At 40.6% G+C, this 16,845-nt stretch overlaps 1 protein-coding gene and 1 non-coding gene across 17 annotated transcripts in view; both read left to right on the forward strand.

Moving 5' to 3' along the window:
- The window catches only part of EGF (epidermal growth factor), a 101,296-nt gene that overhangs the window by 75,455 nt on the left and 8,996 nt on the right, over window positions 1–16,845 (forward strand). For 15 of the 16 annotated variants that reach the window (XM_054683287.2, XM_054683289.2, XM_054683284.2 and 12 more), the window contains 4 exons: window positions 4,124–4,246; window positions 5,609–5,756; window positions 10,543–10,710; window positions 15,371–15,488. In XM_054683287.2, the coding sequence (XP_054539262.1) occupies window positions 4,124–4,246; window positions 5,609–5,756; window positions 10,543–10,710; window positions 15,371–15,488 (557 nt within the window). Of the gene's footprint in view, window positions 1–4,123; window positions 4,247–5,608; window positions 5,757–10,542; window positions 10,711–15,370; window positions 15,489–16,845 lie in introns of those variants that run through there. The other variant, XM_054683292.2, reaches the window with a different exon arrangement.
- LOC112209178 (U6 spliceosomal RNA) lies at window positions 3,207–3,309 on the forward strand. Its single transcript, XR_002943825.1, has one exon. It is a non-coding gene; the product is annotated as a U6 spliceosomal RNA (small nuclear RNA).

Raw genomic sequence — 16,845 nt, forward strand, 5'->3', positions numbered from 1 at the left:
GTGTGTATAAAGAAAAGGAGGTGTGGCTTGTCAAAGGGCTCCTCTCACATTTCTTGATAAGTTCAATAGGTGGGAGAGTCAAGCCACTGACATTGAAATACAAGTAAATAATGATTCAACCCTCTTTCGTAATCCCCGTCCTCTGGCAAGGTCTGGGTGTGGCACGTTGGATTGGGAGTTCGCGTCGTGGATGTCTCATACGTTTCCAGGTGTCAGTAGCATCGCATCACGTACAAGTGAAAACCTGCCTGAAGCCGTCTGAGGCATGGTGAAGTGATTATCTGAAGTTTTACAGCGCTTTAAAACTTCTCTTTCAGTATTTTCTTTCCCTCCTTCTGAAAACCTAAGAAACTGATAAGAAGCTCAAATGATACTGCTTTCTCCCACTTGCTAAGGTTAAAGATGAAATATCAATCATAACTATCAATCTTTTGAATCTGGTTGATTTAAATCAGACCTTTATTGGATTAGTTTTGTGGAATCCACAGACATCTGTAAACACTCTTTTAAGCACATATTTGGCTGTCAGTCAGGAAAATGTCACTGCTCTAATTAAGCAGGCCCATAGATAATTTAGACAAGCTGATTTCATGTTTAATTTCCTTTGAAGAGAAAGGAAGGTATCTCTTCTTGGATGTTTAAACTCGTTAGGCTCTGGTTTCTCACACTGTTACTAACTCATCTCCTTCCAGTATCGAGCACGCAATGGGGCGTGCTCACCCTGCCTGCATGGTTGGCACGGAGTCCTCAGACTCCATGAAAGCAGTGGGCTTGCTCCTCTATTCTCTCTCCCCCAGCTCACTCTCACTCTCTCTCCCCGCCCCATATAAATATGTAGTTATAATACTTCGAACCTTGCCTGGCACATAAAAAGTGCTATGTAAAATTTTATCCTTCTTATTATTAAGAGTAGTTGAGTTTCTTGGTCAAGCATACTTCTTTGTCTTTGCTTTGGAAAAGCTCTCTCTTTCTCTCAAGGTGATAGTTTATTGAAATTATATCAGGAACTCATAAAAGAGTCGGTTTGGGCCATCTGGGATAGCAATTCAATGTGTTAAATATTTAATTGGCCCCTATTAAGAATAAGGCCACAGTACTGGAAACCCTGAGAATTATCAGGATGAGGAAGGTAGTCTTTGACTGCAAGGAAAATGTGACCTAAAAGAAATATAACTGTGATCAGTGATGAAGAAGGGTGCACATCATAAGAGAAGTAAAAACCACAATGAAAGTTCAGAACTGGGAGAAATATTTGTTTGAGGTATTGGGAAAGATTTCAGGGAGGAAGTGTCGTTTTGGAAGGAGCATGGGGGATAAGTAATTTCATTTGCAGAAATGTGAAGGGATGGGAGGAGTCCAGGCATGAACAGATCACATGACTGCCATTAAGGGTAGAGAGTAGCCTAGTTGAGCACTAAGTTTAGGTTATATGAGGGGAAGAACGGAAACTAAGGCTGATAAGGTAGTGTATGCCATAACAAAATATCCTAGACTGGATGGCTTAAGCAACAGAAATATATCCTCTCATGGTTCTGGAGGCTCGAAGTCCCAGATCAAGGTGCTGGCTGATTTGGTTTTGGGTGAAGGATCTCTTCCTGGCTTGCAGATGGCCACCTGCTCACTGTGTTCTCACATGGCCTTCCCTCTTTGATGTGGAGAGAGAGAGAAAGAGAGACAGAGAGCAAGAGAACGCTCTAGTTTCTCTTCCTCTTTTGTTTTCTTCTTCCTCTTCTTTTAAGGACACCGATGCTGTTGGATTAGGACCCCACCCTTATGACCCCATATAACCTTACTTTCCTCTTGGTAGATGCTTTCTTCAAATACAGTCACTTTGGGAGTTAGGGCTCAACATATGAATTGGAGGGGCAGGGACACATTTCAGCCTGTAACAGATGGGTTGGGTTACCTCTGCGGAAGACTAAAATCTGAGGGTTAGTCACTGAGGTTTCACTTCTCCAGTGAAACTGGCTGAGGGTCAGACAGTCAGTGTTGTCCCAAAGTTTCTACTAACCACATTACAACTGTAAAATGAAACAGGTGAAATGAATTTTAGCAATAATATTTTATGTATTCAAATATATCCAAAATATTAACATTTTAATATATAATCAGTGTAAAAATTATTGAGATATTTAATATTCTTTTTTATTTTGGTACTAAGTCTTCAAACTCTAATGTGTGTTTTATACTCACAGCACTTGTTAATATGAACTAGATGCATTTCAGGTACTCAATACTCTCAAATGGCGATGGCTAGGAAGTTGAACAGCAAAGTTCTAGGCAACAGGGAGCCACTGGCAGCATTTGAGTAAAGTGGTGCAATGATGGGTTTATCATGGTTGTGCTGGAGGGAGAATAATGTGGCACTGGTGTTTAGGCATGGCGTGGAGGAAACATGGGATCCAGGAATGAGTAAGGCTGTTCTTGCAGTAATGTAAAATTAAGAGGAAGAGAGGCCCTAAATGTTAGGGTGGCAGTAGCTGAGAAAGAAAAAATGGTGGGTAGTCGGGAAAGGATGATTTTTCTGATATAGTTTATTCTTATATAAAAAGCAAAACTGTTGTATTTGATATAATATGTATGTCAATGACAGGATGTCTATTCAAAAGAGTTAAGTATGAATCTTTAGGATCTGAACTTTTAAATGTTTGCCTAGAGGTTGTTTACTAATCTCCAACTTTGGGAAGTCTCCTTTCCTTCAAAGCAGGAAGAAAGCTTCCAGCCTCTCTCAGGAGCTTAGAACACCTGCATGGGGCTGGGTGTGGTGGCTCATGCCTGTAATCCCAACACTCTGGGAGGCCAAGGCAGGAGGATCACTTGAGGCCAGGAGTTTGAGACAGCCTGGGCAACAGGCAACAGCGAAACACTGTTCTCCACACAAAAAAAATTAAAAACAAACAAGCAAACAAGAACTAACCAATCATGGTGATGCAAGCCTGTGGTCCAAGCTACTTGGTGGGTTGAGCTGGAAGAATTGCTTGACCCTAGCAGGTCAAGGCTACAATGAGCCACGATCACACCACTGTACCTCATCCTTAGTAACCAAGCAAGATTCTTTAAAAAAAAAAAAAAAAAAGACAGAGAGAGAGAAAGAACGGAAACAAAAAAGGAAAACAACACGTGCATGGGCATGCGTTGTAGGACCTAGTTCATCTCTCCAACATTCATGAAAGTCCCCTTAAATCTAAAAATGTATAGGGCTATGCTTGCTTTGGCAGCACATATACTAAAATTGGAGTGATACAGAGAAGATTAGCATGGCCCCTGCGCAAGGAGGACATGCAAATTCGTGAAGCGTTCCATATTTTTAAAGTCAGGAAACAACAGGTGCTGGAGAGGATGTGGAGAAATAGGAACACTTTTACACTGTTGGTGGGACTGTAAACTAGTTCAACCCCTGTGGAAGATAGTGTGGTGATTCCTCAGGGATCTAGAACTAGAAATACCATTTGACCCAGCCATCCCATTACTGGGTATATACCCAAAGGAATATAAATCATGCTGCTATAAAGACACATGCACACGTATGTTTATTGCAGCACTATTCACAATAGCAAAGACTTGGAACCAACCCAAATGTCCAACAATGATAGACTGGATTAAGAAAATGTGGCACATATACACCATGGAATACTATGCAGCCATAAAAAATGATGAGTTCATGTCCTTTGTAGGGACATGGATGAAGCTGGAAGCCATCATTCTCAGCAAACTATCACAAGGACAAAAAACCAAACACTGCATGTTCTTACTCATAGGTGGGAATTGAACAATGAGAACACTTGGACACAGGGTGGGGAACATCACACACAGGGGCCTGTTGTGGGGTCGGGGGAGGGGGGAGGGATAGCATTAGGAGATATACCTAAAATAAATGACGAGTTAATGGGTGCAGCACACCAACATGGCACATGTATACATATGTAACAAACCTGCACGTTGTGCACGTGAACCCTAGAACTTAAAGTATAATAAAAAATATATATTAAAAAAATGTATAGGTCTCTGAGAACATATAGCATTACAGAAGCTGATGAAGCTCCTCTTCCAGAGGCTGTCCAACTATAAAACCCTCTTTTTCTGTACCCCACTTTTCTCTCCCGTACTCTGTCTTTTCTGACAGATATTGATGAGTGCCAACTGGGGGTGCACAGCTGTGGAGAGAATGCCAGCTGCACAAATACAGAGGGAGGCTATACCTGCATGTGTGCTGGACGCCTGTCTGAACCAGGACTGATTTGCCCTGGTAGGTTGGTGGGTGGTCTACAGTGAAGGGGAGGGACTTGGCTCGGGGATATTCTATACCCTAATCTCTATTTGCATTAGAGATTCTAAAAATCATTCAGTTCAGGCAGGCTGCAGAGCTGGCTTTCCTGATTAGGACGATGCTGGGCTTGAGAATTTGAAATGGTCCAAGTTTTCTTAATTTAATAGCATCGGGAATAAATCCTTTTTTATTACTCACAATCCAATAAAGATGGGAACATGGGTATCTCTCTCTAACTGTGCAACTAATCTCACTATTTGTAATGTCAATTTGTGGGGCTGCTGGATAAATTTTGCAGGGCTAGGCAGGTCGGTGAGAATGTCTGGACTCAGCATTTTAAATCACTTTCAAGGATTTTAAAATATTACTTTAAAAAGGCAGTATTTCTTGTTCTGAATTAGAACTCCAGCTCTCTTCTCTTTCTTTTCTCAATATTCATAATGGTTGACTCCTGCTTCCTGAATCTTCTTCCCATAACAGCAGTAACATCTCACCATCAGCACCCCAGAAGGGGAGCTGGCTTCACCTAGACCCTGGAGACCAGGATGGGGGTCTTTCCCATCACTGCCCACTTTTTGTCTGTCAGCCCTATAAGCAGAAAACATCCTAAGAAGAAAAATTCTGTGCTTACTTGGTCTCTGTTTTTTTTTTTTAGCATATTATTTTTCTCAAATAATTTGCTCTTCTTAAAGGTACTGAAAAACTGCTTATATTTATGTAGTCAGCTGCACATGTTTACCTTTTAAGGAGCAGTGAACCATTCAATAAAAGAGACTTTACTATTATATTTTGGCATGCCCTCTGTTACGGGAACATTTTCTTCCTGTCAGAGTTGCTACAGTCTTGTCCTTGAGGGCTCCTCTGAAGGTTAGTTTTTAGAAGAAAGCACTGTGAGAAAAAATTTTCGAGACTCCAGGATATTGGAGGTAATGGACTGCACATTGATGGGTAGGTTTTAAACCATAGAGTTACCAGTTGTTCAGTGAGACCTTGAAGCTAACTGTCACTTCACATGGTTAGTGTATGTTTGTGTGTGACAGGTTTGTTTTTATGAGATCAGTGACTCTGAATTCACATGGCGACTTAGGACTGGGTGTTCTTTTACCTGCCTCCAATATGCTTTATGTATCAGATAATACTGAGCCCAAAGGAAGAACGGCTGGTTTCATAGTGAATGACTAAGGTCTAGCTAGGAAAGTGAAACTATTGTCCCTTCTAGTAGTTCTTCTGTCACTAAAAGATTTATGTCACAAACTATTCACAGAAACTAGTTCCTGATATTGATACTTGAAAGACACTAATCCATTCAGAAAGTAAAAGTAATGTCTTGGGTTCTTTTAGACTCTACTCCACCCCCTCACCTCAGGGAAGATGACCACCACTATTCCGTAAGAAATAGTGACTCTGAATGTCCCCTGTCCCACGATGGGTACTGCCTCCATGATGGTGTGTGCATGTATATTGAAGCATTGGACAAGTATGCATGCAAGTAAGTTAAACTGTCTTGCTGATGGCACAGAGAGATGCTATTCAGTCCATAACTTGTAGCTAATTTGTAAAATTTACACTCAGGATGGTTTTCTGCAATTAGGTGTTCTTTTGGAAAAATATAAACATACACATATGAACCACGTGTGTGCACTTCATTGCATGCTCCTTGTGTATCACGATGCCCCCTTCTAGTTACCGGTGATAAGTATAAATCTAAGGAGTTGGTGATTTCCCCTTTTACTGAAATAATTTGATGTTACTACTAGTACAGTCTAGGGATTAAATGTCTCATCCTGGTTGAAAAACTTAGGTTTGTGAGATAATTCCTTAAAACTTTTTTTTTTCCATCAAATGTGCTTTATATTATGTGTGAGCATCCGTGATCTGTTTCTGGATTTACAAAAGTTTGGTACATATTCACACTGGACTTCTTGCCAGAGTCCAAAAATATTTTTCTTCAAAACTAATCATATGTATGTTTTTTCTTCACTTCCTAACAGTTGACTTTTACATTTCATTGTTCAGTAACAATTGCTGATACTGCAGCTGCTGCTTTTTGCTCCCTTTTTGCCCCCATAAGGGTTTCACAGTGGGTGAAGTGTCAACCTGGAAAGGAGATTTGAGGAAGCCCTAAAACTATGAGGCATTCCCACTGTGTTCACTCCGAAAACCTTTCCTGTGGACCCTTTAACAAAACCCAAACCCACAATAGCCAGTTCTGCCTCAAATTTTACTTTTAATTCATTTCATATTTTCAAGGCAATAGGAGGAAACTGATAGATACCAAAAAACTAATAGGTCTCCCAGGGTCAGGCTCCTGATCCATTGATAATTTTCTCTGTGCCTGAGGGAGGGGTGATGAAATAGTCTGATCCTCACAAATAGCTACTATAACCTTAAAGTCTTCTCTTATTTCATCAGTAATAATGAACAGAATGACTAAATTTGTGGAAGAGTAAGCTATATTCTGTGACAAAGTGTATGGCCTTGCACTAGAAATCATGTCCGCATGACAAAAATAGTGAAAAATTGCTCATGAATACTAGTAAAAATGACTCAGTCCTTATAGAATTCTGTTTTCATATTCATATTTCCTAACCTATGATAAATTGGGTATTTGCAATAGTTATTGCTAGTTTTAATGTTAAGAATCTAATTGGTTTTGCCTGTTCATTGTTTCTGATCATCCCAAATAATGAAATTACAAAAATAAATGTCCGAATGTATTAGGTCATGGTTGTTTTCCTCCATGATACTTTAGATTATAAAAATCATTATAATAATATAAAGGGTACTACAGGGTTACATACTGCATTTAGAACAATGTTTTCATTTGGATCTGATAACATCCATTTATTAAATGATTGATGAACTCTTTAACACACTGCTTTTCTTTCTGTCATTAAATCCTGATGAAAATATCATATTTCCCTGATAATGTTTTAAACATGAGTTGCTACAAATGACAAACTGGAGATAAGACTCAAATTGAAGGACCTTGAACCTAAAGCAATATTTAAAATATTACCAGAGTTCACAGTAATCTGGATCATAACCTTGTTTTTAAATTGTATATTTAATAAAAATGTGGTTTAATTAACTATTCAACCCTTGCCTCCTCCTGCCCTGATGACCTCACCTTATCTTTTATTAATTCCATAATAACAAGTCTCTAGGAAGTGCTTTACCAGTCCAACTTTTATTAGAAACACTTCCTAGGCAGGTGTCATTCTGTACAGAGTGCTCTTCATGCTGTAAGCAGGTTTTGGAAGAGCCAGCTCTTCCTTCCTTTCTTAGAGGCACTGGAAGTTCCCCTCAGCCACAGGAAACCACAGGGTGCCCCCGGGGTGATGCAGAGGAAGTGAGAGTTGGGAGTCTCCATGCCCAAGGTATTCCTCGAAGATTTCCTGGTTTGGAGATGCTCAGGAGGCTCCAAACCTTCTGGGCTCAGAGGAGGTCCTCGTTCATTCTCTTTCAGCCAAACACCCTTCTGAACAGGTCTTCTTTAGACCAAGACCCCCCAACATCAGTCCTGTGAAATGCTTTTTAAAAACAGGCTGTATGGTCAAATCACGTTGAGAGATGCATCATACTCTACCCTCAATTTTTTTTTTTCAGGAGACCATCGTCTTATTATTACTCAAATTGGTTTCCCTGAGCATTCGGGGATCAGAGTTTTTAAGGACAGCTTGGTGGGTTAGGGGAAGCCAGTGAGCCAGGAGTGCTGATGGGTCAGGGATGAAATCACAGAGAGTTGAAGCTGTCTTCTTGTGCTGAGTCAGTTCCTGGGTGGGGGCCATAATTTCAGATGAGCCAGTTAATTGATCCGGGTGGTGTCAGCTGATCCATCAAGTGCAGGGTCTACAGAATATCTCAAGCATTGATCTTAGGAGCAGTATAGGGAGGTTCAGAATCTTGTAGCCTCCAGCTGCGTGACTCCTAAACCATAATTTCTAATCTTCTGTCTAGCCCTCAATTCTTGATTCATAGTATATACCACAACACATTAAAAAGTCTTGTTTACCAGCCCGGGTAACATGTGAGACTCCATCTCTACCAAATTTTTTTTTTCTTTTTTTTTGCGATGGAGTCTCGCTCTGTCGCCCAGGCTGGAGTGCAGTGGCGCAATGTCGGCTCACTGCAAGCTCCGCCTCCCGGATTCACGCCATTCTCCTGCCTCAGCCTCCAGACTAGCTGGGACTACAGGCACCTGCCACCATTTTTTATATTTTTAGTAGAGATGGGGTTTCACCGTGTTAGCCAGGATGGTCTCCATCTCCTGACCTCGTGATCCACCCGCCTGGGCCTCCCAAAGTTAGCCAGGTATGGTGGCAACATCTGTATTCCCAGCTACTTGGGAGGCTGAGGTGGGAGAATCGCTTCAGCCCAGGAAGCTGAGATTGCAATGAGTTGTGATGGCACCACTGCACTCCAGCCTGGGAGACAGAGTGAGACCCTGTCCATAAAAAAATAAAATAAAATAAAATAAAATAAGCCTTGTTTATCTGTATTGAGTCTAGAATGTCTCAAAATTATTTGACTATGGAAAGGCAAACTTATTTGGCCAGAGAATCTTTTGTTTGGTTTAACAGAAGAACTAATTCATAACCAAAGAACTAGTATCCTGTGTCCTCCTCCCACCCTGGAAAATGCTGAATGACTGTTCTGGGCCTTATAAGACTCAGTGAGGCTCTATTATTGCAGCTGACTTGGATCTCCAGGACTCTTGGCTAAGGGACTGACATATTCCTCAAGACCCCAGACTTTCCGAAAGGATCAGAGGTGTGGCCCATTAACATCCAACAGTTTAAAAGTGGTGCTGCTAGGCATCGATAGTAAATGGCTGTAACCAAAGATAGCTAGAATTAAAACAGCATCCAAGAAAGCCTGCAAGAATGATGGTCCTTTATGCTTCTGCACTCAGATCCTGATATCTCTTGCATGGTTAGTTCCAGAAGATAGCTTTTCAGAGGTGAATAGAGCATAAAACTCTTTTTGGAAGCAGCATGGTATAGTGGAAAGAACATAGGCTTTGAAATCAGAGAACCATTGGAGTCAAACCTGTCACTCATAGCTGTGTGACGTTGTACAAACTCCTTGAGCCTCAGTTTCCTTATCCATAATACAGGAATATGCCACCAAAAATAAAATGAGTAAAAGTGCCTAGCAGGATGTCAAACACACAAGATGGTTAACAAGTACTAATCCATTTCCCTCCTTCCTCTGTGAGTGAGTTGCCCAGTCCCTCTGACCAGCTAAAGGTAGAGACAGGCCTAGAGCCCAGATCTTCTGGAGCTTTGTCCAGTGTTTTTTCCATGCTGCCTCTTCTCACTATGGGCACTGGTGTCAGTTCTCTGTATTTTTATTCCATTAAGTCCTTTTGGAGTAAAGTGGGGACATGGATGAATAAATAGTTGATCCAGGGACCAAAGGGAGGAATTTTTAATAAGTGGGCATTGCAGAGTGTTTAATAGGATGTTTTTCAAAGTTGATGCTTTTGCAAAGGATAATAGAATACAGATGTTTACCTGAGATCGTAATCGTTTCTAGAAATGCACATTCCCAGTAGATGGCAGCATTGCTTCATTTACTTCAAAAAAGTTCAGCAGTTCACTCTAGTGACAGTTTCACTAATGGGACAGCAGGGTGTTTGTAGGTGAACGTCCCTTTTTCCTCCATAGAGCTTTTTCCCTCATTGAAGAAAATAGGCAAATGCCTGTATGTATGTTGTACTGGGTCTTCCCTTGCACTAGCAGTGATTTTTCTTTTAAAAGGAAAAAAGTTTTCTCTGCAGACTAGGTTATGTGTTCTGTTCAGCAACTGTACACATTCTTCTTTTATAGCCTGGTTTCGAGTGAGGAATTCTGCCTTCAAATTCTCCTTTCCTTTCACCTATACTCATTGCAATCTGGCCAAACATTTGTTTCCAAAACTCCCTTGGCTCTTAGGGCAGAGTTGCTTTGTGTTGGTTTTAAAAGGTGGCTCCTCAGGATTTTAGCCTAACAGAAACTGATCTTTAATCAATGTCCTGTAATGCCTTATAGAGGCAGTATGCAAATAATCCCCCATAAATCCCAGAGCAAACAGACGAAAGGGAGAAGTCCATGCTGCATTAACTTGTAAATCATAGCGCTTTCAACTGACCCCTGATGGATTTTCTATATGTTTCCAAAGAGCTGAGTCTGGAAATGCAGAGGTTGAAAGAGAGCTGAATACTGAGTGTCAAAACTATCAGCGTTTTTGGCCAGGCATCTCTGATGACCTCTGTTTGTGTGTTGTCACAGCTGTGTTGTTGGCTACATCGGGGAGCGATGTCAGTACCGAGACCTGAAGTGGTGGGAACTGCGCCACGCTGGCCACGGGCAGCAGCAGAAGGTCATCGTGGTGGCTGTCTGCGTGGTGGTGCTTGTCGTGCTGCTCCTCCTGAGCCTGTGGGGGGCCCACTACTACAGGTGACCCTGTCTTTCCTTTGGTACTGGAAACCTCTTTCTAAGACCTCCCAGGGGAATGCCTGTCTCCTTGAGATGAGATGTATGAGACAGTACATCTACATACTACATTTAAAACGTGAAATAGGCTGGGTGCAGTGACCCATGCCTGCAATCCCAGCACTTTGGGAGGCCGAGGCAGGCAGATCACTTGAGGTCAGGAGTTCGAGACCAGCCTGGCCAACATGGTGAAACCCCGTCTCCACTAAAAAGGCAAAAAGTAACAGGCGTAGTGATGCACACCAGTAATCTCAGCTACTCGGGAGGCTGAGGCATGAGAATTACTTGAACTTGGGAGGCAGGGGTTGCAGTGAGCCAAGATCGTGCCACTCCACTCCAGCATGGGCGATAGAGCGAGACCCCATGTCAAAAAAAAAAAAAAAAGGTGAAATAACAGTAGAATTTTTACTGTTAGCTCAGGATTTCATTGCTCTGAAACATCAGTGCTTTTACTTTTTCCTTGTTCCATTCCAGTCATTGTCCATACACCTTCATAGTATATGTGTTATTTATCAATCACAATATGGTTTTGCGTTCCACTCTCTTTGTTTAATATTATATGCTCCCCCCATAGCCTGCATAACTATAATTTTTCATTGCTGCCTTCCATTGAGTTGATTTTCCACAAAATATTAACTGTCATAAAAGAAAATCAATATCTTCCCTAATTTGGAAGGAAATTTCTGGTCCTCAGATTTTGTGCTTTTAATAATTTCAAGTTAACAATTAAAAACTGTAGACAATAACATTTATACATTTAATTCTTTAAAACTAACACTACATTAGGGTGCAGGCACAGGCATCACACTGCTCATTTTCTGTTTTCTTAGAAAGTAGGACTGCTTCCTCTATTATCATCAATATTGAAAAGCATTTTATGTACGGTTATAGTTTGTGTTGTACAAAATCAGTGAGTCATAAAACTTTAGGGCTGAAGGGGACTTTATGGAATTATCTAGTTCAGTCTTATCATTTCATGGCTGGAGGACCTAAGACCCACTTGACTAATAGGTCCCAATTCTCTGAGAATGTACAAAATATCTGCCACCATCTGTAGATAAAAATTTAACCACATTTATGGGTACTACACAACCACTCAAGTGGCAACTGTCTTGTGTTCTGGAAAATTCAACATATCAGCCAAGATGTACTTATCAGAGATCCTGCTATAGCCTAGTGTAGTGGTTAAGAGCACAGGCTCTGGAATCAGATTATACAGGTTCAAATCCAAGTTAGTGTCTAAATAACACCAGACATGTGTCCTAACCTCTGTATTCATTAATTTCCTTTACTATAAAGTAGGAACAAGAATAGTACTTATCTCAAGGGTTATTGTGAGATTAATTGGGTTAACCTAAGTAAAGGCTTTAGTGTAGGTCTGGCATATAGGAATTAATAAGTGCTATCTGTTATTATTTTGATTTTTTATGAACTGTAACCTTCCCCCAAAAGAGTCATATGCTCTAAGCCCTTTTCTACCACCTCTTGAGAGACAAGATTCTTAGGCACAAACTTGACATTTTAATTCAGTAGTCCATCGATAACATTGTACTTTTTAGCCTGGTGTGTAATCAATATCTTGGATATGTGTAGAAAGAATATTGAATGATCAATGGTTCATCCCATTGGATCATTGCCAAAAGGCAGGAAAAAAAAATGGAAACTAGAAACTTAAGTTCATGTGTGCCATAATTATTAAGTGTTTTTTCCTATTTGTTGTGTTATGATATAGTATGTCTTATGTTCTGTTGGCATTTTTCAGAGATCTGGATTGAAAGCTAATGGCAAATTGCTGGCTTTTTAAACTTGGAATTCAAAGACCAGCTCAGCTGAAAGATGACTATAGACTTTACATACATATAAGAGTATCTTCAACTTCAGACTCTCATAATCCAAAAATCAGAAGTGAAAGGACTATTCCTTCAAAAAGAAAGCTCATCAGCACCCTTTCTTTTTCTCTTCACTGAAATGCATCCAGAGTTGTACAATTCTTTCTGAGTGAATCTATGGTTATTTACCTAACAATTCTGAGCAGTGTACCTGCTTACCTCTCCGCAAAGTTTCAGCTATGTGCATAACTACGTTTGCACTGTAGATCAATTCTGACAAGATCAAATTAAAACTGCTAGTCTAAATGTTGCCATGTCATACTCAACTATACCAACAAATACAGCTCTAACGTTGAGTTTTTAAGTTAGACATGCTAACTGTTTTTCTTTAAAGGGTTAAAATCAGTTATTTCCTCCCTTATACCATTCCTTGCCTGTCTTGTCTAGCTTGTTTGATACCGTTTGTCTTCTGTGTCTCTCAAAGGATTAATTGTTTGTGTGCTGGGTGTGGTGGCTCGTGTCTATAATCCCAGCATTTTGGGAGGCCAAGACAGGCAGATTGCTTGAGCCCAGGAGTTCAAACAAACCTGGGCACCATGGCAAAACCCTGCCTCTACTAAAATTACAAAAAATTACCCAGGCATGGTGGCACACAGCTATAGTACCACCTACTTGGGAGGCTAAGATGGGAGGATCGCTTGAGCCAGGGAGGCAGTGATTACAGTGAGCCGTGATTGCACCACTGCTCTCCAGCCTGGGTGACAAAGCGAGATTCTGTCTCAAAAACAAAACAAAACAAAAAAGACTAATGTTCGTGAAACTAAATAAATTTTTCAAGTATTCTAATATTATTAGTTTAATACATGTGATTTCTTGGAAGGACTCCCTTGTAAGAAAATCAACAGGAAGTATTTCATCACAAACTATAACTTTGTTTTTTTGTGGGTTTTTTTTTAACTTTTATTTTAGGTTCAGGGGTATATGTTAAGGTTTGTTACACAGGTAAACTTGTGTCACTGGGGTTTGTTGTACAGATTATTTCATCACCCAGGTATTAAGCCCAGTACCCAATGGTTATGTTTTCTGCTCCTGTTCCTCCTCCCACCCTCTACCCTCAGGTAGCCCCCAGTGTCTGTTGTTCCCTTCTTTGTGTTCCTGAGTTCCCATCATTTAGCTCCCACTTATAAGTTAGAACATGTGATATTTGGTTTTCTGTTCCTGTGTTAGTTTGCTAAGAATAATAACCTCCAGCTCCATCCATGTTCCTACAAAAGACATGATCTCATTCCTTTTTATGGTTGCATAGTATTCCATGGTGTGTATGTGCCATATTTTCTTTATCCAATCTGTCATTGATGGACATTTAGGTTGATTCTGTGTCTTTGCTATTGCGAACAGTGCTGCTATGATCATTGACATCCATGTGTCTTTATGGTAGAATGATTTATATTCCTCTGGGTATATACCCAGTAATGGAATTGCTGGGTCAAATGGTAGTTCTGCAGTTAACTCTCTGAAGAATCACCATACCGCTTTCCATAATTCCATAATGGTTGAAATAATTCACTCTCTCTCCAACAGTGTATAAGTGTTTCCTTTTCTCCAAAATTTCATGAGCATCTTTTTTTTTTGACTTTTTATTAATAGCCATTCTGACTGGTACAAATTATAACGTTGTACCTTTGCAACTTTGGAATTGTTTATATTAGCCACTTGCTTCAATTTTTTTCCTTGAAGCCTTTGATTAAAACACATAATAACCCATACCATCTCTTGGTACTGTCTGTGATGCCAGATTCACAGCAGCCCCTCCTATCCTTATCACTCTTCCTGGAATGTCCAGGTAGGGCTTTTGACAGAGGGTTGCATTCCTAGAGGCAATTAAGCTGCCTATCTGCCCCAGGACAGTGGTGTTATTGTGGAGTCTCACAGATGCACTGCTCTAGAGGCTACTGCTTTGAGGATGGGGATCCATCTCCATGCTAAATCTCCCCACCCCCACCCCTAGTGAATGACACCGTGCCCTGTATAGACTTAGCGTTGAATGTCAAACAAGACAGTACTCTAAAAAACTGGATTTGGAAGCAAGATACCTAGTGTATTTCCTGGCTTAGCCACTATGAGATTTTCTTATCTTGGGTCATCCACTCCTTCTGTTTTTGCCTCTAATTTCTTTATGAGTGAGAGATTGCAGTGGGCCAGTAAGAGCAGCCTAGGCTTTGTGTCTTCATGACCCACTTCTTACACTACCCTTGGTAGCTGTGTGCCTTAGGTGAGTCACTGCCATTTCCAAGCCCCAATGGCTTCACTTGTAAATGGAGCTAACATAGTCTGCCTCACACAGTTGCTGAGATATTTTTTCCACAGACTGCCCCACTCCTCCCTGCAAAATTAGTTGTTTTTTCATTGCTATATCATCAGTACTAGGACAGTGCCTGGGGTATAGTTAGTACTCAATAGATACCTGTGAATGAATGAATGCAAGGCTATTCCCCCCAACATACATGGGCATACATACACACAAACACGCACACACACACACACACACACACACACCCTCTACCTCATAGAACCTTGGAAAGAGTGAAACACTATCTGGAAAGTATTTTGAGTTCTGCAGAAAAGAATGCCTTAAACATCTAAAGTTATGTTCCTAGTTATCTTCATACTTCTTCTCTCCCACACAAGTACTTAAATTTTAGTAGCAAAAGCAGTTAGTTGTCCCTGATCATCACTGAGTGGGCTGAGTATTTTGTTTTGTTGTTAGACTGTCTCAAATTTTGGCTTTATCACAGGACTCAGAAGCTGCTATCGAAAAACCCAAAGAATCCTTATGAGGAGTCGAGCAGAGACGTGAGGAGTCGCAGGCCTGCTGACACTGAGGATGGGATGTCCTCTTGCCCTCAACCTTGGGTAATGTGACCAAAGCAGATGAAGCAAGGAATTGGCTTGATATTAACCCCTATTCATTTTTTCTATTTTTTCACTGAGTTCAGAATGACTGGAATCAGTTATAGCTTCCAGCTGGTGTCAGTGTTAGCCAAGACCACATCAGCTAGGGAGGTCCTGGGTGGGAGGGTGGGGGAACTGTGTCATTAACTAAAGGAATCAGATGAGTTATAATAATGCCATAATTTAATGGCACAATAAATTTTTGGAATTTTTTTCTTTCATGTAGATTCTTTCTATAACTTAGATTTGTATGTGTTATGTGAAGACTTTCCATATTTTTAGTTAATACATTCCTGATAGATGTCTTAAAAACCCAAGATTGTGCTTCTAATTTATTTTCTTTCTTTCTTTCTTTTCTTTTTCTTTCTCTCTCTCTCTCTTTTTTTTTTTTTTTGACAGGATCTTGTTCTGTTGCCCAGGCTGGAGTGCAGTAGTCCTACCACTCACTGCTCACTGCAGCCTCGAACTCCTGGGCTCAAACAATCCTCCCAGCTCAGCCTCCCAAATAGCTGGGACTGCCAGCACACACTGCCACGCCCAGCTAATTTTTGTATTTTTTGTAGAGACAGAGTTTCACCATGTTTCCCAGGCTGGTCTTAAACTCTTGGGCTCAAGCAATCCACCTTCCCAGGCCTCTCAAAGTGCTGGAATTGCAGGCATGAGCCACTGCACTCAGCTCTAATTTTCTTAATATTTCTTTTCTCACACACATTTCAACTCCCTAAATTTCAGTAGCAAAATAGTTGCCAGATTTAACAAATAAAAATATAGGATGCCTAGTTAAATTCATACTTATACTGAAAGTTCAAATTTAAATTCAAAATTAAATTTAACTGGGTTCTTTATTTTATCTGACAATCCTAGATATTTTCCAAAAAGCACAGAGGTTTGGGAAATTCAAGATGTTTCATGAATCATCCACTTCAGTAATTGATCTTGGAACACTAGAGGGCAGTCTTGAAACAGGCTACACATTCTTGAATCAGTTAAGGGAATTTCCATTTCTAGAAACCTGTCAGAGTTAAGGACTGATTCAGTGTGTGCTGTTGGCATTATTTGTGGTATATATTGTGGAAGAGACTGGAATATATGGCAGGTCCATGAAGGATTGAATCCTTAGGGAAGAGCTATTAGAGAGAGGTTATGGAGGAGCAAAGGCAATGTTTGGGGTCCTTCCCACATTATTACCCCTACTCCCCAGCTCCCATCTCACAGTGAATTCCCAGAAAGTAGCTTTCCTGTAACTGTGCTTTTGACTACCAGGTGATCATCTTTTCCTACCTGTAATAGGCATTCAGTGTTTCCTTATTTATTTATT

The sequence above is a fragment of the Pan troglodytes genome, chromosome 3 (assembly GCF_028858775.2).
Source record: "Pan troglodytes isolate AG18354 chromosome 3, NHGRI_mPanTro3-v2.0_pri, whole genome shotgun sequence".
Taxonomy (NCBI): domain Eukaryota; kingdom Metazoa; phylum Chordata; class Mammalia; order Primates; family Hominidae; genus Pan; species Pan troglodytes.